Here is a 22232-nt window from a genome sequence, read left to right on the forward strand (position 1 = left end):
AAAAAAAAAAACAATCCCAGGGAGTGGCTTTTGTCTTGTGCTGCAGGCCACATTACCACCCAGCAGGGTGACTCACTGAACTGCTGAGGTGCCAGTGGAGGAAGGGATGTTGTGAGTCTTGAGCTGAAGGTGAAAGGAGTTTAGAGCACAGACTGATGACCTCACTTTGGTGATCATGGAGAGCCAGGAGATGGTTGGACATCTGTGCGGTTCTGCTTCAGATCTGTGCATGAAAACTTGCTGAGGGGAGATACAGATTTACTGATGGTTGTTCTGATGGCTGGGGATGCTCTCTCTGATATGAGGTGGGGACTACAGTGGCATGACAAGCTATATTTAGAGAGGTATACTCATCGTGGACAAGGGAGAGGCTAGGCTGGAAGGACAGCAGCGAGCATGCAGATGCACACAGACATCAGTCAAGGGCATGTTACAAGAAGATGGGGATGCCAAGGAAGCCCATCTCCCTGAAGTGAGCCCCGGACAGAGCCAGGACACTACAGCTTATTTACCTTTAAGTAACCAGTGACTGGCACATAATAATCATTCAATAGATGCTTGCTAAAATGGCAGATTGTCTCAGTAGTAAGAGTCTTGTTTACTCTTCCCTAATGCTTCTTTCATGAGGGATTATGTTCATTTGAGACATGTTTCTTTAGTCAATAAACAATAGCAGGCTGACTAATTTAATTTTAAAGTCCCTGGATACATTATTAGCAGTTTGAAATCTGGCAAAATAACTGATTGCTCCCATTAGTTGAAAACCTGCCATATGTCACATGCTGGGGTAAGGCTGTTCGCCCACAAGAGTGTAATCCTCAAAATGTCCCTTTAAGAATAGGACTTTCTGGAAGACAGGCAGGAAACTGAGATCCATAGAGGTTAAAGAGGTCATCTGCCTGGAATTATACGGGTAGGAAGAGGAACATCTGGAAGCTGAGCCTTTGGCGATCTTGATTCTAAAATTTGTACACAAAGAGAACTGTCTCCCTGTGTGTAAAGTATGAGGTAGCCTAGAAAGCATATGAAGCCATAAGGCTCCTGTAATGAAAACAGTGTGCTACTGGCACACAAGTAGACAGACAGACTAAACAAACAGAGTAAAAAGCCAAAAATAGGTTGGAATGCACAGATCTTTGAGGCTGATGGAGAGAGGAGGCTGTCAAGTAGGGACTCGTGAGTAGCTTCCTGGATAAAATGGCTTTACCTCACATTCTTTCCTAGCACAGGTTAGATTCTGAAGAGTTCATTGTAAGGAGTGAGCCACAGGGATGCAGAGGGGCTAGTTTCTTATCATCTCAGAATAAAGAGGCATTTCTAGCCTTTTATCAAATCTAAACACCATAAAGCAAAGGCTAGGTCATTGTATTTCTTAGAATAATAGAGCAAGTTCCAGGACAGCCAGGGATATGCAGAGAAGGCCTGTCTCAAAAAAACACATCATAAGCAAGATGGAAAGAGAAATGGCAACCTTGGAAAAATAAAGCACATGCACACACACACACACACACACACACACACACACACACACATTACAACACACACATCCATATTATACACATACACATCCATATTATATATATACACACACACATCCATATTATACACACACATACATATCCATATATATACACACACACATCCATATTATATATATATATTCACCATACCATAGGCAAATGGCTAGTTTTCCTATTTTAAGATCAAAAGATTGGCAATCATTCCAGGGGAAAAGTATGGATAGAAAATGTATTCTACTGTAAAAGAAATACAAATAATCTTTCAACCAACAATGTGGTCTTTAACATCTTCCTCATGGAGCAGATGCTATGGTGAGCATCTTTTTGTCATTTTGCCCTAAACTCCCGACTTACAGCACACACCGCTGTTGTGGATATGGGAAAGAAGCACCTGACAGTGTTGTGCCCATGGGGAGAAGCAGCCGAGAACTTAACCCAGCAGAGCTTGGCAACTCTGGAGTCATATCTCCTTCGCCGGGTAGTTGTTCTGCACATAAGACTTACAAGTGTTCAGAGAAGCACACATGTAGGCCTTCATTGCAGCACCATAACAAAACAGGGCAGCTAACAACCTAAATACTTATTAATATGGAGCCAGATAAATCCTGGCACACACATTTATTGTAATGCTGTGCAGCTGTGGAAGGTGAGAAATGGGCAGCTGTATAAACCTTCCATATAGGGAAGTCCTCTGTCAAATAAAAGTGCCAGAGAAAACAGAACTACAACAGAATGTCTTTGGAGACAAGGGCAGGAAAGTTTAAGCACAGACAACTATGTTTCTTTGTATTTTCACAGTGGAAAATTTGCAAGGATATACTATAAACTAATGAAAGTGTTTGCTGCTAAGAAATGCCACGAGTTTTCATTGTAAAATTATATTCTGTCTATCCTATCTATCTATCTATCTATCTATCTATCTATCTATCTATCTATCTATCTACCTACCTACCTACCTACCTACCTACCTACCTACCTACCTACCTACCTACCTATCTATCTATCTATCTATCTATCTATCTATCTATCTATCTATCTATAGATATAGATTAGATGTAGATTAGACATAGACATAGACACAGATTTAGACAAGCAGACATGGGGAGAAGAAAGGTATAGTGAAATATTCCCCACTTAACATGTTGGAGTGCATGAACTCAAACACAACATACATTACTCCCTTAACAAATCTCGCATGTACTAACACACCAGGCTCAAGCCTAGGCAGGAATTGTCATTTATGGCAGCTTAAGCAGTCTGGTGCTGCCACAGCAAACTGTTTCATTTGCTCATCCAGCCGAGTTCCTTAGCATTCCTTTTCTGTGACACAATGCCCAAGGTAAATATGTGAACAGGGAGAAATATTTATTTTGGTTTGAAGGTTCAGGCCTTCCAGTCTGCAGCTGATTGACTACTTTGATTGCAGGCTGGTCACATGACACAGTACTGTGTGGGCAGAGCTAAGCCTCTTACCTCAGGGGAGGGGTACAAGTGAGAGCAGGAGCTGGGGTGGGATGACTGAGGGAAGGGTATTGTGTGGGGAGGAAGAAGTTGAGGGACAGCCTTCTAGAGTCACTTAGAGTATTCATCCTATGGACTCCACTGTCTCCTAGTAGGACTGCAGGCTGTTGCCCAACACTTCAGTGTGGGAACCTCAAGAGACGCTTGATAGAAAAATAAAAAAAATACCGATGGACTTTAATCATATACCTGTATATATTCCAGGTTATTTAATTTATCATTGCACAATGGTATTTCACATTATAGACAATGGTTTTTTCACAGCATAAACCCAGCCCAAACAACAACAAAACCAACAAGAACAACAAAAACAAACAAACAAACAAACAAAAAAACAAAAGAAACAAAAAACTCCAAAACATACAAACCAAAAACCCCAAACCCCAATATAAAATGAACATGGTCCTTTGCTGAGACTCAGTTGAAAGCTTGAGCCATGACTGTGTGCAGTCTGTCCAGCTTTAGTCTAATGGCTGTGGTAGCTCGAGTGGTCAGTCACTCCTGTCTGCCCCAGATGGACAGCCTTCCTAGATGTAGCTCTTCTTATTGCTGTCCCAGATCACCCGCAAGCAACTTGAAATAGTTTTTGTTACAGGTTGCTGAGACATAGCCCAAACTTACGGAGAAAAGACTTCAGGAAATGATTGCGGGCTGATCGCACAGAATCATCAAACTCGCTTTCTGTCATCAGTCACTAATTAGGAAAGATCTTGGGTAAATCACCTGCTAAATTTTCATCTTCTCTGATGACAATTTGTTCTTGGGAGCTAATCAAGAGGTGTGCATAACCGTATTTCCAAAGATGAATGAAGGGCCCACCCACACCCTTTATTTAGAGGATTTTCAAAGGCAGAAATTCTGCTCTTTCATTTTAACTTCTCACATACTCTTGATAGGCAGCTTTCCTTGTGTATGGTCACAAAACCATGCAAGTAAGATGTTTGCCTAGGCATCTGTTCTAAAACTCATCTTGCCTTTCTTTCAGTCAGTAAGTATATAAATGACAAGCTAGAGGGCCAGCGTTTGCTGAGGATCTGCTTCACCCTGGGACTTGTCCTCAGCATGTCTAGTGACTGCTTTGACTTCAACGGAAGGCGTAGGCACATCTCAGGAGGCTTGGGCTTGTTTTGTGCGTTTTGTTCAATATGTATGGTTTTCCTTCTTTTTTGTCTTACCCCACCCCCATGCTCTTTGAAGCCATTTGTCCATTTTGGATATTCAGTGTGGTTACAGTTAGCTAATGTTATTTTAATCGAGCACTGGTACAGTGAGGTTAGGCCAGATAGCTGAAAAGAGCAAATGGGAGCTGAGTTTGTGGTGGTGGTGGTGGGGGGGGGGCTAACATCCTCCAGTCATGTGGCTCTGAAGCCCAGGTCTGAAGGTTGTTTCTGCCTTTATAGTCAAGGCTGTTGAAACGCATGCATTCTGGATTTATCCAATGAACAATGAAGCTGTATGAATAAATTTATCTCCTGAGAAGAGATGGTGGTTCACACCTTCCAGCGGCACTGGCTCTGTAACTCACCCTTGGTTACATGGATGTTCACAGATTTGCTACCTGTGAAGCCTCAGTTTTCTGTGTGGAAGCAGGGTGATGGGTAATGCTGCCAACCTGATTAAGAACACAAGCCATTGTGACACTTTCAGAGAGGTTACTTTGAGACGGTTAATTGAGAGAAGACTCCAGTACCATTCCATGCACTTGATTATAGGATTGCACCGAAATAACAAAGCTGGCTGAGCTCGGGCGTTTCTTGTTCTCTGATTCCTGACCCTGGATGCCTTTTGACCTGCTTCCCCAAGATCCTGCAGTCATGACTTCTCACAGTGATGGGCCAAAATAAACGCTCCCTTCCGTAGTTGCTTTTGTCAGGGTATTTTAGCATGGTGACAGGGAACATAGTCAGTGCAAGCAATGATACTTGAATAACATCTAAACCACATTCTCTCTATTCCAGGGGCAAACTGAAGAAGAAAAGAAGCCAGGAGAAGGTGCCGTGCCTTCAAGCCAAGGTAATCACCGTTGTCTGCTGTAGTAGAGTTCACAGTATGCAGGTTTTACATGAAAACTGTTTGGCACTTCAGTTATTTTAAGCTTCTTAGCTTCTATATAGAATGCTGTTGCCTCCAGTTCACTCCTGATGGTACATACACTGGTGCCGACTTTATCAATGACCCTTCATGTTTTTAGACATAAAACTTATAAAGCAATATAAGTCCATAGTTCTTATTTTTGTGTGTTTGCCTTTTCGAGGAGCTGTGAGGGAGGTCATTTCTGGTTTGTAAACTTCCTCCTTTTGTGATGGAAAGTGGTATGGAGTTTTTCTCTATTTCCCTGCTTCTGTTCCCCCCACGCCCAGACTGTTTTAATCTTCTGACATTTGGGCTTGTTCACTTCTGATCAAGCCATGCTGAAGAGATGGTCCATTTAGTCCAGAACAAATACCCCTCATGCTTATGCATACACTGTAGACTTTCAATATTTCAGGAACACTTTTTGAGACATTTTTGGCATTCCCCTGATTTTTCAGAAGTATTAAATTTAAATCAATAAATAATACAGTTGCTGTTTTGTGACTATTTCCATACACATAAGACAATTGCTATTAGAATTTCTATAAAATGTAATTAAATATCCAACAGGGGTTTTGCTGTTCTCTGGGAAGAAAAGCACATAAATTTGATAGTATGCCTTTGGAAAATTCTAAAGATACCACAAATACTTAGTTGAGTAAGGTTTTCTTCTTATTTTTAAATAATAAAAACAACTAAAACATTTTGTAATTTTAGTACTTCAATTTCTAAAAGACTACTTACTATTGCTTAATTTTTGAGTACAATATTGAAAATCTATGATCTCAAAAGCATTTTTTATTATATTCCAATAGTGCATGTTGCTTTAAATGAATATTCTTCTATTTCGGCCACCCCAGGCCTGTTGTGTTCTTTGCTGAAAAAGCAGAACAACATGCAGTACTTTGATAATTATGTAACTTGATGTTCAGATCCTTTGGAATATACTTCAGTTATACAACACTAAAATTTTAGAAATGAAATTGGCCTGCACATGGCCCAAACAGCAGCCTTATTTTCAACATTATTGTTTTTTTTTTAATTCTCAGAGATAGGCTGATATTTATTACATTGTCATTTTTCCCCAGAGCTATATTTTCACACTAATGTAAATTGAGTATTTATTTTTACATTCTGTGGTTGTATCAAGCACATTGGGGGAGGGAAGAAAAATAGGCTTCTCTGAACCATTTGAGTGTTTTCAGTTCCTCTCGCTCATGTCCTTTACCAGTTTAGTGCTTGCACTTTGACTACATGCAAAGATTTGCTCCTCTCAAATACTTTTCCAGGTTTTATGCAAAGTTAACTCATTTATAGCTTATCATTTTATTCTAGAAAGCTCCTCGCTGTGCTTTACCCTGCCCCAAATCCGACATTATTAATTGCCTCTGTAATATAATTAAATGCTTCGAGGAAGACTTAGCTTTGTTTTCTGTATGCACAATGCTATTACTTGCTAATTATAATGGGAATATGGTCATCAGCAGGCTTTGGGAAATAATGTATACTTTTACGGTGTTTAATTGAGTGGATGCGAAAAAGCTCCCGTTGTCATATTATCATAGTATCTTAATGGAGATTTTTTTCCCACATAAAGATTGTAAAACAATTAAATGCTTTCTTTAGAATTCTTAAAATTCTGAAGAAACTTGGCCCCTTATCTGGTATCTTAAAAATAATAACAAGGTCAGGCCATAACTGTGTTTGCACACACTGGTATGCACATGTGAGTAGAAAATTGTACTGAATGTAAACACGTAATACTTTGTAGCAATTTTATATTCAGCATGTGCTTTCTTGGGTATTGTTACCGCATACATTTGAGTGCCTGACCTATGCCACTAGCACTAAGCCAGCCTGTGCTGAAGGCAAGGGAGCTTCGAGTAAGCGCTTGGCTTACTCAGAACACACTCCTCAATGTGAAGCTTGCATCCAGCAGGCTGTCAGGCTGAGCTCTTTCTCCCATACTCTCTGCCTAGTCTCTTTCTCTTCTGTGTAGGTGTTAAGACAGAGGGTGAGAGAACTGCAATATTGCTTAGGAATGGGCTGAGGTAGCTAGCTGCCGATAAAGCACTAATGATGCTTTGTAAGCTCATATGTGTCCTCAGGGACAGGCTGAACTAGATTTTCCTGAAAATAGGTTTTTTTGGTTTTGTTTTGTTTTGTTTTTTTGTTTTGTTTTTTGAGATTTATGCTTTGGTTCTTTTGGAAACTCATTGGCTAAAATCCTTCCTGGTGACTAAGCAAGTAAATAACTCTCCTAGATGCATGTCCCGCAAAGAAGGTTTGTATCAACACACCTTCATTAATATGCATGTGTCAATGAATACGTCATAACATCAAAGAATTCTTCATGCCAATAAGTGTGTGTCTCAGACCAGTCTGCCTTTATGTTTGACATCTCCAGAATAAGCATACCCCATTCCGCTGTGCCTACAAAGGATTTGGAGTCTTCTATCCTCCATTTATACTCTTCTTTAAAGACACTGTTTGGTTGTGTGTTGGGGGCAGTGGAGGCTTTTATGTACATAAAATTATGAATAAAGGAAGTTGTAAAGAAAATGTAGGTGTATGCACATCCGAATTCAACTATATGTAACATAAAATATTAATGAATAAAACTAGAAATAGAAACCCAGGCAACCAATCAATCAACCAGACAACCAAACAACAAACAAACAAACAAACAAACAAAAATAACCCCCAGATCCTCCCTAGATACAGTGGAGAACAGGCCCTCAATTCATGAAGGAATTAGATGAAATTATCAGATGTACCATGAACTCAGTCATTGCCAGGCAAAGCTTATAGGTTATTCACTGGAGAGGAGGTGCAAGTCACTAAAAATTTATATATGGAATATATAAGTTTCAATAGAAATACAAGTTTAAAAGTAGTGATGATAGTTTTGATTTACTAAATTAACAAGAGTTTTAAACTCCTGGCTCTTCTCGGGATATAAAAGGAGATGGACTCTGGGCTTAAGAGCAGAGTTCTCTCTGATAATCAAAAATGATAAGTATTTTCTTTGACTTCATTGAAAATTTTCCTAATTAGATAAACACGTGCATTCTATGTTTGCCAACCTTGAATATTGTGACACTGGTTATAGCTACGAACATTGAAAAGCAATCTTCAATGTATTTGATTAGTAGTAAAAATATTGTGACTTGTATATCTGTAGATGTCACATGTCCTTTGGAAACTTTAAATCACTATAAAGAAATCTAGTGGTCATCTTTAATGTGTCAATATTTTTGGTATGATTATCTTTAGATTGTCTAATTTTAAAAGTATATCTACATCAGTCACTCATGGTCACAGCCTATGGCAAGGTTAAGCCTTCCCGCATTTCTGAATTACCCAGAAAAGTGTAACTTTTTCTTTTTCTTCTTTATATTTCTTTTTATTCTTTTGAATGCTGGCCTAAACCTGGTAATGTCCTTCCTTATTCTATCTCTAAAGCCTTTTCCCACTTCTACCACAGGGGTAGCTTGTCTGCCATTTTCCTAGTTACTGACCTCCATGCCTAAGTCAAAAGGCATGACACCCTCTCTCTTTTCCATACAACTCCTCATCATGGCTGCCCTCTGGGTAATGAAATTTATATTAAACTTTCTTCAAAGTTCATTCTTAATTTTTTTAAATCAATAAAAATAATAACCCTGAGAAGGGACCCCATTTTCATGGCAATTTGGTAACAAAAGTGGAGCTTCCTAAAATTTTCTGTAACGTGTGGTGATGGCAAAGAGACCCCAAATAATATTTTACTGAGAACAAAGCAGATGACCGTACTTCAGGACCTCAGCTACTTAATTCACTTCTTGTTACTTCAGGATAACCAGCTACCTCTGGAAACATCTGTGATTACAACTTCCTTGTGTGGTTTGATGCTTTGAAAAGACTGGCCCCCATAGGCTTGTATATTTGAATGCATGACTCACAGTTGGTGGGACTGTTTGGGAAGGATTTGGAGGTGTGGCCTTGTTGGAGCAGATGTGTCACTGAGGGTCGGGCTTGAGGCTTCAAGAGCTCATATCATTTCTACTTAGATCTCTCCCTCTTCCTCTCCCTGCCCGTCTCCCTCTCCCTCTCTCCTTTCCCCTCCCCCCTCTCTCTCTTTCTTTCTTTCTCTCTCTCTCTTTCTCTCTCTCTCTCTCTCTCTCTCTCTCTCTCTCTCTCTCTCTCTCTGTTACTGCTCGAGGGCCATACTGGCCTGCCTGCTGCCATGATCCTACCCTGATGTTCATCAACTCCCCCTCTAAAACTGTGAGCCAATCAAAGTTTCCGTTTTTTTTTTTTTGAGTTGCCTTGGTTACAGCATCTCACCACAGTCATATAAAGAATAAGTAAGGCAGTGGCATAGCCTTTCTTCTTTTGTCTTCTTAAGATTGCTTAGAATAATTTCAAATTACAGAAAAGCAGCAGCTATGGTATTACAGAAATAGGCATGTGTATTCTGTACCTAGCTTGTTTTAACACTTACAGGTTGTATGGTCGTGGAACACTTTCCAGAACTTAGAAATGAACACTACCATATCACTGTACATTAAAATATCGATTTTATTAAGATAGAAACACACACACACACACACACAAACACACACACACACACACACATATTATCCCCCAAATTTAAAATACAACTTTGCACTTAGTGTTATATGTGTTTTCTTTTGATCTCTGTTTTTTAATCTTCCCTCACAGGCAGAAGCTAACATAGAGCCCATGTTTCTTACCAGTCATCCCTGACCCCCGCTGTCCACCATCTCCATACCACATTCAGGATGATGTTTAAACTCCTCTTGCTCAGCTCAACTGATGGAGAGTTGTTAGAGTGATGTTGGTTGAACAGATTCATCCATCAATCTTCCAGATCAGAAGATGTTTTCATGTTCTTTTTGACTCACTCTTTCACTGGCATATGTAGGCAGATCTTGTGTCCTAATGCCCAATCTGCCTTGCCAGCATTCCTTCACTGATTAGCACCATCATGGGCCAGTAGTCAAATCATAGTCCCAGAGGCACCCCACTCCTCACCCAGCCATTTCTAATTCTCATCCCAGACTGGTCACTTTGCCTTCAACTCATCCATCTGGTAAGTCTCAAGTAAGATATTCCTAGTTTGTAATGGTTAGAATAGTGCTGGTTATTTAGAGCAATCCTTCAATCTGTGTGTGTGTGTGTGTGTGTGTGTGTGTGTGTGTGTGTGTGTGCATGCAATCTGTGTGTGTGTGTGTTTGTGTGTGTGTGTGTTTTGTAGAGGTCCTCACCCTTAGGTTATTTAACATTTTTCAGCTGTATAATATTACATATCTTCCTCTCAAGTTAGGCATTTTTTAAAAGGCATATAATCAGTTCTAGTCAGGACAATAAGGCTTTCTGTTTTGCAAACTGATGTGATAATGTATTGAAGCTCTGTAGTACTAATGCTCTAAATGTCCTGAAGTAGAATCAATGACTTCAGAGACACTTTACTTCCTTCCAAGGTTTTGGCATTGGAGGGTGTTACCCGTTAAGGGATTCCAACAGCTTCAGAGACAGACCCTCAAATATTATCACAGAGTTCTTCCTTAGGGTCGCTAGCTTTCTTCCTGGATATAGTCACAGAATGAATGTGTCAGTGGTACTAAAATGTCCGCATCTTCCAAATTTAGTGGGAGACTAGTTCATTCTGTGTGATGCAATTTCTCACCATAATGGATAGCGCTGCTAGGAGAGCAAATATATATTATTTAATTCAACATAAATGACATTTACTATCATTAAAAATCAATTAAATATTTAAGCATTTGTTACTTTGAACTTAAAAAATTAAAGTTTACTGTGCCATGGTGCTTACTGGAGGATAAATAGGGGATTCTTTTTAATTAATGAACTTTTCTCTTGGTCCTGTAATAACTGAGGAATTCATGTGCACTTTAATTAAGAGTACCACTCTTTAATAAGTAATTTTTAGTTCATATTTTCATATCTTTTGCCTGTCCTTGCTAATGGTTTATAAATGAGACACTCTTTGAGCCTATCTTGTTTAGTTTCCAGTCTTCTCTGTGGTGTTCTCCCAGTTCTAGGTGAGTTGATCGGGATGTGAATATAGTCACAAAGAAGAGAGACACATGTGCTCTCCTCTGGGAGATGTGGGCCAATCAGTGAAGCCAGGTGGGTGCCAGGCCCTGTATTCATGAAGCCTGTTTTATGAAGATGATCTTTACACTATACCCAGAACTTCTTAATTCATGAAAGAATACAGCATAATAAATGTTTTCCATCATTGTGGAGCTTCTGTGAAGCCTGCAGATGACTCGTGTGTTCAAGCTGCCCCACACAGAGGAGCCCCATGGAGGCAGCATGTGTCCTCTGCTGTATCTGTGATCAGTCCCTGGTTGATGATGTCACTGCACCCTGAGAAGATGTCTGAGTGCTTGCTGCTCACATTGCCTTTGACTGCAGGAACTGCTCCAGATGAAGCACACACCACAAGGGCTCTACGGTGTGGACAGGAGGCTTTAGAATCAGAGCCCCATTTTCCCTCTGCAGGCCCCAGGTCCTCTTTCTGGAAGGCTTTGTGTGATTTGGATTCCTAGTCAATGGTGTCTGTACAGTAGTGTGCACTGCACTTGAGAGACATTTTATTTGTGTTTGGTATAATGACCTTCTGTTACTAAGATGGCGGTTACAATGTTGGACATATCTTAATGTCCAGTTAGACCCGAACTGACACTATTCATTTGGAAACTTGGTCCATGGGCTTAAGTGGTGGCGGGCTGGCTGTAAATGACTGTTCCTCATCCTTGTGTCCCACGGTTTGGATTCTGGCATTTCTTCAGTCATGTGTCTTCGAGAGGCTATCCCAGAAGTCACTTTCTTCTTTTTCTCCTTGCATCCCATCAGTTGGCACAGGGCTCGGCTTTATGCTCCGTTTGATTATAACTCTGGCTCTTTGCCAAGCTCTACCACTGTGAAAGTAACAGTCCTCTTTCTGTTAGACTCGAGTCTAGAAAGGAGGCAATTCAAAATTGCAAATTTATTAGATTGCAACAATTTCCCATTTACCTCTTGCCCAAGTTAACCCTATTATAGTTTTGTCACTGGGGTCCTTTAAGCAGGTCACTGTCTCTTTGATAGATATCTATTTTTATCTGAACACTGACATTGGGGCTTTCATAGATTATTATTGCTTTGCTTCAAGAGCCAAAAGCCAGAGGAACTAGATATGTGTACTCCATGCCTTCGTAAGGCTAATTGTTATTGTACTTATTGTAAGCTTATAGTCTTACATGTACAGTAACTCTCTTATAGAATGTTCAAGACTAGAATCACGTATCTCTGCTGATTACTCTATGTTGAATGCTGCACACATTCCTCTAAGACAGGATATAGTCACAACTATGATCTTGATGCGAATGCACAGCTGTATAGAAAATATGCAGAGCAGCCTATGTAGGGAAAGAGGAGTTGGGGATGGCAGTGGGGAGGGAGGCTGGAAGATTAGAGAGCCACACAGAGAGGGCAGCTTGGATCTTGAATGTCCAGCCAGGTCTCTGTCTTCAGCTCAGGGTAAATGTTCTCTTTAATATGTATGCAATATATAAAAATATACATAGAATTTTATTTGTTTACATTTCAAACAATATCTCCCTTCTAAGTTTCCCCTCCACAACATCCCCATTCCATCCCTCTTTTCTCTTCTCTCCCCTCCCCTTTGCCTCTATGAGGATGCTCTTCCACCCACTCTCCTACTCCCGCCTCACCTCACTAGCTTCCCCCTATATTAGGGCATCAAGCTTCTAAAGGACCAAGGGCCTCTCCTCCCATTGATGTCTGACAAGACCATCCTCTGCTACATATGTATCTGGAGCCATGGGTCCCTCTATGTATACTCTTTGGTTGATGGTTTAGTCCTTAGGAGCTCTGGGTGGTCCAATTAGTTGATATTGTTTTTTCTATGGGGTTGCAATCCCCTTTAGCTCCTTCAGTCCTTCCCCCTAGCTCTTCCATTGGTGTCCCTAGGCTAAGTCCGATGGTTGGCTGTGAGTATCTGCATCCATATCAGGTGCTGGCAGAGCCTCTCAGAGAACAATCATACCAGGCTCTTGTCAGCAAGCACTTCTTGGTATCAACAACAGTGTCCGGGTTTGGTGTCTGCAGATGGGATCTCCACCTAGGGATTCATCCCATATGCAGACAACAATATATATTTTTTAAATTGCTATTCTGCAGAACACCTCTTTTGATATTTGAAATCAAGCATAAGCTGTATGCCTTTAATCAAGCAGACAGGTCTTGCCACTTGATCGGCCCCACCAGCTTCAATCGGTCTCTTATCTTCTTAAGCCTCCATTTTCTTTCTTAGGAATAGGAGAGATGGATAATATCACTTGGCTATGAAGTTGTCAGGATTAAATGGGAAAATGTTTATAATGTCTTAGCCTCCGGGTAGATATGATAAAAACGGGTATCTGTGAGCCGCTTAAGTAGGGGATTTATGTATTGTTTTTTAGTAACTGTTAGGCTGTTTCTGGAATGAGCACTCATATTTTGCTTTGGAGATTTCTGGAAGAGTACTTTTAAAACAAATAAGCTATGGAATCGGCATTAGCCGCGATGTTCCCTTTACTGTTTGTATCCCTCACTCTCCTGCAGGGATGCAGATCCTTGAAGTTTGGTAAATGTCTGTGTCTACCAGCTGCACAGCAGGCGCCCTGGGGACCTCCTTGCCTCTCTCCTTCTTCATATCTCACGCAGTTTGGCATGGAAGGCCCCTGCTCTTGGTTAAGGAGTACATCTACACTGTGTATGTTTTTCATCTTGCACTGCTTTGACTCTAGCTGTTGTCCCTCTCCCAGCTGGCTCCATAGACATGCCTTTGATGACTCCATGCTGATGGCACAGTGTAGCTTGCTCACTCTTTTCAGAATGTAAGCCAGATTCTGTGGTCACCTCTACCCTTTCTTTGCTTAAAAAATTTCATCTCTCCTGCAGCCTGCAAGTTAGGACAAGCGTAAAAATCCTAATGCCTCAAGTCCGTAGATCTGGCCTTCTGTGTCTCCTTAACGCCTCAAGTCCGTAGATCTGGCCTTCTGTGTCTCCTTAATGCCTCCAGTCTGTAGATCTGGCCTTCTGTGTCTCCTTAATGCCTCCAGTCTGTAGATCTGGCCTTCTGTGTCTCCTTAACGCCTCCAGTCCGTAGATCTGGCCTTCTGTGTCTCCTTAACGCCTCAGTCCGTAGATCTGGCCTTCTGTGTCTCAACGCCTCCATTCCGTAGATCTGGTCTTCTGTGTCTCCTTAATGCCTCCAGTCTGTAGATCTGGCCTTCTGTGTCTCCTTAACGCCTCAAGTCCGTAGATCTGGCCTTCTGTGTCTCCTTAACTCTTCCAGTCCGTAGATCTGGTCTTCTGTGTCTCCTTAACACCTCCAGTCCGTAGATCTGGCCTTCTGTGTCTCCTTAACGCCTCAGTCCGTAGATCTGGCCTTCTGTGTCTCCTTAACGCCTCAGTCCGTAGATCTGGTCTTCTGTGTCTCCTTAACACCTCCAGTCCGTAGATCTGGTCTTCTGTGACTCCTTAACACCTCCAGTCCGTAGATCTTGCCTTCTGTGTCTCAACACCTCCAGTCCGTAGATCTGGCCTTCTGTGTCTCAACGCCTCCAGTCCATAGATCTGGTCTTCTGTGTCTCCTTAACGCCTCAGTCCGTAGATCTGGCCTTCTGTGTCTCCTTAACGCCTCAAGCCCGTAGATCTGGCCTTCTGTGTCTCCTCAGCTCTTTCTTCCATGATCTGCCCACACACTCCTGTGTTCTGAAAGTTCATGCTTTGTTTGCGGCCTGGCAAGGGCCTCCTTACTTATGTCTCTTCTAATTTCAATGTCCTCTCCTCTTCTTTTCTACATGCTTTTTGACTGAAGGCTTCACCTTTGGTGCCACTTGTTAGAGCAGTCCCCTTGATCTCCTTGATTAGGTTCTCAGGGCCATGTAGTCTGAAAGCCCATGGCTATAAAGCTTACAGTAATGAATTGCATTATTTGACTCCTCAGTACATTTTATTTTTTTTAAATTTGTTTAACTTTATGTTATATACATTGGTATGAGGGTGTACGTATCCCGTGGAACTTGAGTTACATACAGTTGTTACGGACTGCCATGAGGGTGCTGGGAATTGAACCCAGATCCAGTGCTCTTTAGTGCTGACCCATCTCTCCAGCCCCTCCTCATTACATCTTAAAGCCTGTAATAAGATTTACTATTGTCTCTTCAGGGCCTGTACACAGTATATCCTCTATATTATCTGTTGTATTAATAACTACAGACACCAGTTAGTATGTCTGAACACTGAGGATGGGTTCCAAGGCCAAAGACTGTGTGTGCTGTGTACAGCTATTTGCATGTCTTCCTGTAGCCAATAAAGGGACTGAAGCTTTGCATATCATTTTATGCAGAGATACAAATTTCCAGAAGCTGATGAGATAGGCTTTTTTCAGTTCCTTCAGTGAGTATGGTGTCAGAGGGGCTGACAGCATCAAAAGAGGTTCAGGAATATCTCATGCCAGTAGACTTAAGGAGTCACTCTTTGATTTAGGACCTGGGATCACACTGGACAGCAAACACAGGCGTGGTATTTGTGCCAAGTTTGAGGACCTGGGGAATACAGGAAGGATCTGGGTTGGTCAGAAGCTGTAGAGACAAGAATTGAGGTTGCAAGGATTTGGGATCATGAAGTACAGATTCGCTGTTGTACCTGCGAGTACCCCTTTTTACTTGTGGGGCCCCTTTGTAGAAGAACAGGCTTCACAGAAAGGAAGACTGAGTACATACAGAGAAAGGCGGCCCCACACAGGAGGAGGCTCACAGGGAGGCTACCCCGTAGTACACAGAAGGAGGTTCACAGAGCACACAGGGAGGCTACCCCATAGTACACAGGAGGTTCACAGAGCACACAGGGAGGCTGCTCCGTATTACACAGAAGGAGGCTCACAGCACAGAGCACACAGGGAGGCTGCCCCGTAGTATACAGGAGACTCAGAGCACACAGGGAGGCTGCTCCGTAGTACACAGGAGGACCACAGAGCACACAGGGAGGCTGCCCCGTAGTACACAGGAGACTCAGAGCACACAGGGAGGCTACCCCATAGTACACAGGAGGTTCACAGAGCACACAGGGAGGCTGCCCCATAGTACACAGAAGGAGGCTCACAGCACAGAGCACACAGGGAGGCTGCCCCGTAGTACACAGGAGACTCACAGAGCACACAGGGAGGCTGCCCCGTAGTACACAGGAGGCCCACAGAGCACACAGGGAGGCTGCCCCGTAGTACACAGAAGGAGGCTCACAGTATGGAGCACACAGGGAGAGGAGGCTTCTGAAAGATGTGGCTACTGTGACGCCCAGCTCTGAGGCTCTGTTTGCTCTTCTGTAGCTCATATCTGCAGGGAATCTGGGATAGTGATTATGAAGCAGGAACATTTGTTTTTTCAAGTAAGACTCAACCTACATAAAGCAATGTTTATGAAGGTTATCATTCTGTAATTTTACTTTTACTATATGTTGGCAAGTATCCTACATAAAATCTATTGGGTTTTTTTTGTACCCTTAATTATTTATAGTTGTCTTCACAACATATAGGGTTTTAGGAGGATTATTTTTCTCAGACGGCTGTCATGTTGATTCAATATGAGTTCAGCCGTTCAGTATTTAAGCTGACAAGAAAGCTGTATTGTACTGATGAGTTTTAAACCTAAAGGATGCCTGAGATTTGAAACCAATTTTTCAAATTAGTATACATTTATGGCTTATCACAGTAATTGGTCCATGAAATCAGATATTTATGCCATGGCTAAACTTGGGAGAAATCATGTTATTCATCTTAAAGTGATTAGCTGTTTTATTAAATGCATTTTTTCCCTGCAGTCCTGTGACTACCCAACACTCTCTTAGGGAGTTTCTTTTTTCTAGGCAAAGCATACACAGAAATGATGGGACAGCAACTCATTCAGTCCCTTTTGTTTTTAATCACACCCTTTGAGCATAGCTTGGGAAACTTCTCCATTCATGAACATATGGGTCCCACTAGATTTTCCCAGACATACTCTCCATTTCAAGTATCTTAACATATCTCCAAAGTTCATTTTCTTTTGATCTTGTGAAGTGACATTTGTAGATTTTAGGGATAAGGATGTAGGTGTCTTTGAAAGGGTATGACTATTATTCTAAGATAATTCAGTGTTTATGCATACACTCCTCAGAGAAAATAAATATGATTATTTAGTTAATGTTCCTATTTCTTGAACTTTTATAAATTTTGTGGTTCTGTGTTTGAATAGGTTACTAAATACCAGTGCTTATCTCTCCTATTCTGCATCCCCATTAATATCGCAATGCTAGCACAGCCACAGGGTTAGCAACTCATCCAGTCTTCTGCAGTGCAGAGGAATCTGAGGTGGGTCTCACAGTGTTAATGTCTCAGTGTGTCCTTGCCACATCTCTTCCTGCATCCTCAGTGGAGCTTAGCTCTCTCTCTCCCCTTCCTCTCCCTTCAAAGCTAGCAAAGTCCTATCTTTCAGTCCCCTTTGTTTTTAGTCACACCCTTTGAGCATAGCTTGGGAAACTTCTCCATTCATGAACATATGGGCCCCACTAGATTTTCCCAGACATACTCTCCATTTCAAGTATCTTAACATATCTCCAAAGTTCATTTTCTTTTGATCTTGTGAAGCGACATTTGTAGATTTTAGGGATAAGGATGTAGGTGTCTTTGGAAGGGTATTATTCTGCATATCACAAGCTCTAAGTTGCAACACCACTTGGGGAATAGCAGAAGCATCATGCTTCTTTAGCACCTGACACAGGGTTTTAGTCAGTAGGTTTAACAGCTGTTGTATTTAATGTGTTAACATACTATTACAATCAAGTGTGGCCTAAGAAGATCTCTTTCCTACTGTCTGTGGGACAACCACAGGCCACAAGTTTATGGGATCACTAGCTACTTTGAATATAATCTCCAGGAATTTTTTGAAACCATTTTAGCATTTATACCTTTTTAAAAAGTATTAAGTATTCTCCTTTGCCCCTGCACAGTAAGCTGAAGTTGATGTCCTTGTAGATTTCCAGTTTACCTTCATCAAGAGTGACTAGTGTCCCACAAGGTTAGCAAGCTGTGAGGTTGAGATGTGATTTTGAAAAAAAAAATATTTTAAACAGTTTTAGTGTCAAGAGAGAAAATAATCTTGGGAAGTGTTTTAAGTATATTCACTAATCAAAAATTCCAATGGGATATCAAAAATAGAAGGTCTAAATTTCAGATTGACAGGATTACAGAAACTAACAACGGGAACAGTATATCTAATATATTAGATGTTCCTAGAATTCATGAAGAAAAACGCAAAGGGGAGATATTCATGTGATCATTTTATGAAAAGAACATGGCGCTTCCTCTTACAAAGATGGCTGCTAGTCTGATGACTTACAGGGTAGAATTCATGGGAGAACATTTTACTATCAGCTTCCTAGTTCTATGGAGTCTTCTTTGTGTGTGTAGCTCCAATGGTGAAAGTTATGTTTATAGATCTCCTCCATATTTCTGGCTGTCAAAGGAGTAATCAATTAATAGGGGGAACCTGCTTATGAACGTGTTCCTCTTGGTCAGCTTGCACCCCTTGAATATTTCAGAAAGACCTGGATTTCTAGCCCATTGACTCCCAGCAGAGAGAGATGCAATCACAAAGTCTGGCAGAGTTCTTCCCTCTTGTGGCAGTGGATGCCAATCTGCCTTACAAGTGTCTCATGCGTCCTTCTGACTCACAAGTGTCCCATGTCTTCTTGTCCTCTCAATAGGATGCTGTTACTTTCCCTCTTTTCTCTTTTTTCTTCTTGTTTCTTTTTATTGTTCCTTTGGTCTTCCCCATTGTCCCAGCATGCCACTCTTCCCTTGGTGTTATGTTTCAGTGTATGTTCCTCCTCTGACTCCCATTTAAGGTTTAGGAGCTGCCTGAATTTCAGCAGTAACATGTTTTTTATTTGGCAGTTCTCTTTGACTGACATACATTACCATTGTTATGCTACTCTGGTGGTTTCTACCTCATTACCGATCCAGGTCTTAGCTCTGTACTGGAAGTGGGGTCCACCTATTTACCCCTCACATGGATCAGCTAGCAACTTTCAAAAAAAATTCTTTTTCTCTGTGTCCTTGGTCACGTTTACTGCTGTTACCCTTCGCTCAATTACTAAATAAGAAGGAAAAATTGCATAACAAGAAGATTTAAAAAGTAAATGTAAGAAATCAAAATACATGTTGATTGATAGAAACACATTGAAAATGTGGAAGAATGGATGGCTTCCTATTAAATATTAAAAATTATCAATATGTATTCAGGAAAAGGTGGGAGATTCAGATATATCAGTGAGGAGCCTAAGGGTAAAGATTCATGGACTTGCTGAATCCACGGACTACTGTTCATTTCTCAAGGATATCGATGATGGGAAAACAATTTCAGATAGCTGGATAAACTTCTTCATTTATGAACCAATGGGTTCTACTGATATACTCTCCATTGAAATGATGTAATTCCCTCCACAGAGGAAATGAAACATGAAAATAATATGAGCACCAAGACTTTAGAATGTAAGTGCATGTGATGTATGAACAGATAGAATTCTAATCATTTGCAAATATAACACAGCCATATTTTGGAAGAATGATAACTTATTACCAAGGAAAGTATAGTGATCATTAGTGATAATATCGAGTTACAAAGCAGGATTCCGTATTGTAAAATCTAGCACATAATTCCTACCTTAAGAAACTAAAAGGGCCATGCAATGTACAATTTCTGAATTGAAAAAGCTCCTGAAAAATTTTGTCATTTTCTTTGCAAAATCCCTTATGTAAAATATGATCAAATGTGGTGAAAGTTACTTTAACACTTTAGGAGCAAATATGCTACATAAGAAAACATTAAAATATCTTCAGTTAAAATACTTGAATAGGAGTGTCTATCGTATGAATATTCCATAATTTTGGAGTTTCTTGATTAATAAGCAAAGTCTAATAAAGGCTACAGACTTTGGAAAGAAAAACTCAGACCACACTTGCATGTGTTAAGAGTTGCTGTGATCTTCATACATAGAAAACTAGTTATAAATCATTACAATTAACACAAAAATGTTGGGGTGGTTGGCTACAGGATATTTCAAAACACTATTCTTTCTACATTCCACGCATCTTCACTTAGAAAAAGAGTGATTCACAGTAATTCTTGAGAGCTAAGACATTGAGAAAGAAGCAGGAAGAACCCTATTTGAAGGAAAGTAGAAATTCTATCAGGCTCTGGAAATTTGGAAACATGTACCACTCAAATGCCAATCCTTTCCAAAATGGCATTTAACTTAATTCCAAACTGAATCCCAACTTGTTTTAATTTAAGTGGGTACAACAAGTTTCTACTGAAATCACCATCTTTCTGGTGGTATAGGGATGCACCAAGAGTTTGTGAAGCATCTTAGAGGATCTTGTGATACAGTGGTCAGGGAAGCTGGCTAAGGTAAAGGCTCAGTATACTGTAAGCCTTTGCCTACCAAAAACCAAACTCAAATAAAGCTAGCTTTTCAAAGAAGCGACTTTTAAAGAATGTTTTAAGGAACTCTCCAGTGGTGAGGGAGAATTCAGCGCAGAGTGGAAGCCTCTATACTCCCGTAAGCAGCAGGCTCCGTAATGCAAAAGCTGGGTCTCACTGTTCTTTGGATCATCAGCAGTAACACGGGTTCTGTACTAAGAAATGACTTAAATCAATGTGTATCAGACTTGGATGGATTTTTTCCCCTTTCTTGTTGTATATACCTAAGCTTTGTTGACTCCTTCAAGAATGTAAGTTCGTGAGTCCTTGGTTTGTTCTACTTTGATGTCACTGTGCTAGATAGTTTTACATCAGCTCGGCACAAGCTAGAGTTAACTGAATGGAGGGAAACTCAACTGAGAAAATGCCTCCATAAAATAGGCTGTAGGGCATTTTTTAAAATTAGTGATTGATGTGAGAGGGCCCAGCCCACTGTGGGTGGTACCATGCTGGGCTGGTGGGCCTGGGTTCTATAAGAAACAGGCTGAGCAAAACATTGGGAGCAAGCTGGTAAGCAGCACCCCCTTCATGGCGCCTGCATCAGCTTCTCTAGGTGTCTGGCCAACTTCCTTCAATGACAGACTATGATGTGGAAGTGGAAGTCAAATAAGCCCTTTCCTCCCCAGCTTGCTTTTGATCATGGTGTTTCATCACGGTGATAGTAACCCTGAGACAGTCACTGTTTCCAGGACCTTCCAAATAAGCAACTGTGTCCTCATGAAGGATGCTTCACCAGACTCGTCACCCAGCTCCTCCTGTGTCAGAGTGGACACTCGTCCTCGCTTTTGTCTCTTCAGCCAACTCTTCCTGTGACAGAACTGACACTCATCCTTGCTTCTGTCTTGTCACCCAACTCCTCCTGTGTCAGAACGGGCACTCGTCCTCGCTTTTGTCTCTTCACCCAATTCCTCCTGTGTCAGAGTGGACACTCGTCCTCGCTTTTATCTGCTTCTTTGCCTGCAGTTTTCACCTTTGGCTTCAGTAAGAGTCTACACAGAGTGAGATAAATGCTCCTTTTCTGGTGTACTTTCTGTTACTATGACCAAAACAATAGATGGAAAGAAGGACTGATTTGGCTTCTATTTTCTGGCCAACAGCCATAATTGGAGGAAATCGAGAGAACCTTGAAGCAGAAATTATGGAGGGATTCCCCTTGCCTGACTCCCTGCCTCCTGGGTCATATTTGTCCAGCATTCCTATAAATCCTTGGTTTTCCAGCATTAGTTTACAATCAAGACTACAGCCTACAGACATGCCCTCATGCCAATCTGATCTAGGCAGTTCCTTGATCTGGGCTTTGCCCTCACATGTGTGTCAAGTTGACAATCAAAGCTTACTGGGACACACCACACTATTTCTGCCATTGAAACCAGTGGTCTTCGTTCACTTCCTGTGAAGAAATACTTTAAAAAATATGATTACTTTTTATTTGTAATAAATTTTATATTTATAATGTCTATGTATAAAATCATATTTATATAATTTATTAAAATACTATATTAACAAATTGATG

General features: G+C 41.0%; 1 protein-coding gene across 3 annotated transcripts in view; it reads left to right on the forward strand.

The window, feature by feature from the left end:
• Positions 1–22232, forward strand: part of L3mbtl4 (L3MBTL histone methyl-lysine binding protein 4) — a 472751-nt gene that overhangs the window by 101312 nt on the left and 349207 nt on the right. For all 3 annotated transcript variants that reach the window (XM_031368651.1, XM_031368654.1, XM_031368653.1), the window contains one exon: positions 5000–5054. In XM_031368651.1, the coding sequence (XP_031224511.1) occupies positions 5000–5054 (55 nt within the window). The remainder of the gene's footprint in view (positions 1–4999; positions 5055–22232) is intronic.

This window comes from Mastomys coucha, unplaced genomic scaffold (genome assembly GCF_008632895.1).
Source record: "Mastomys coucha isolate ucsf_1 unplaced genomic scaffold, UCSF_Mcou_1 pScaffold14, whole genome shotgun sequence".
NCBI classification, from domain to species: domain Eukaryota; kingdom Metazoa; phylum Chordata; class Mammalia; order Rodentia; family Muridae; genus Mastomys; species Mastomys coucha.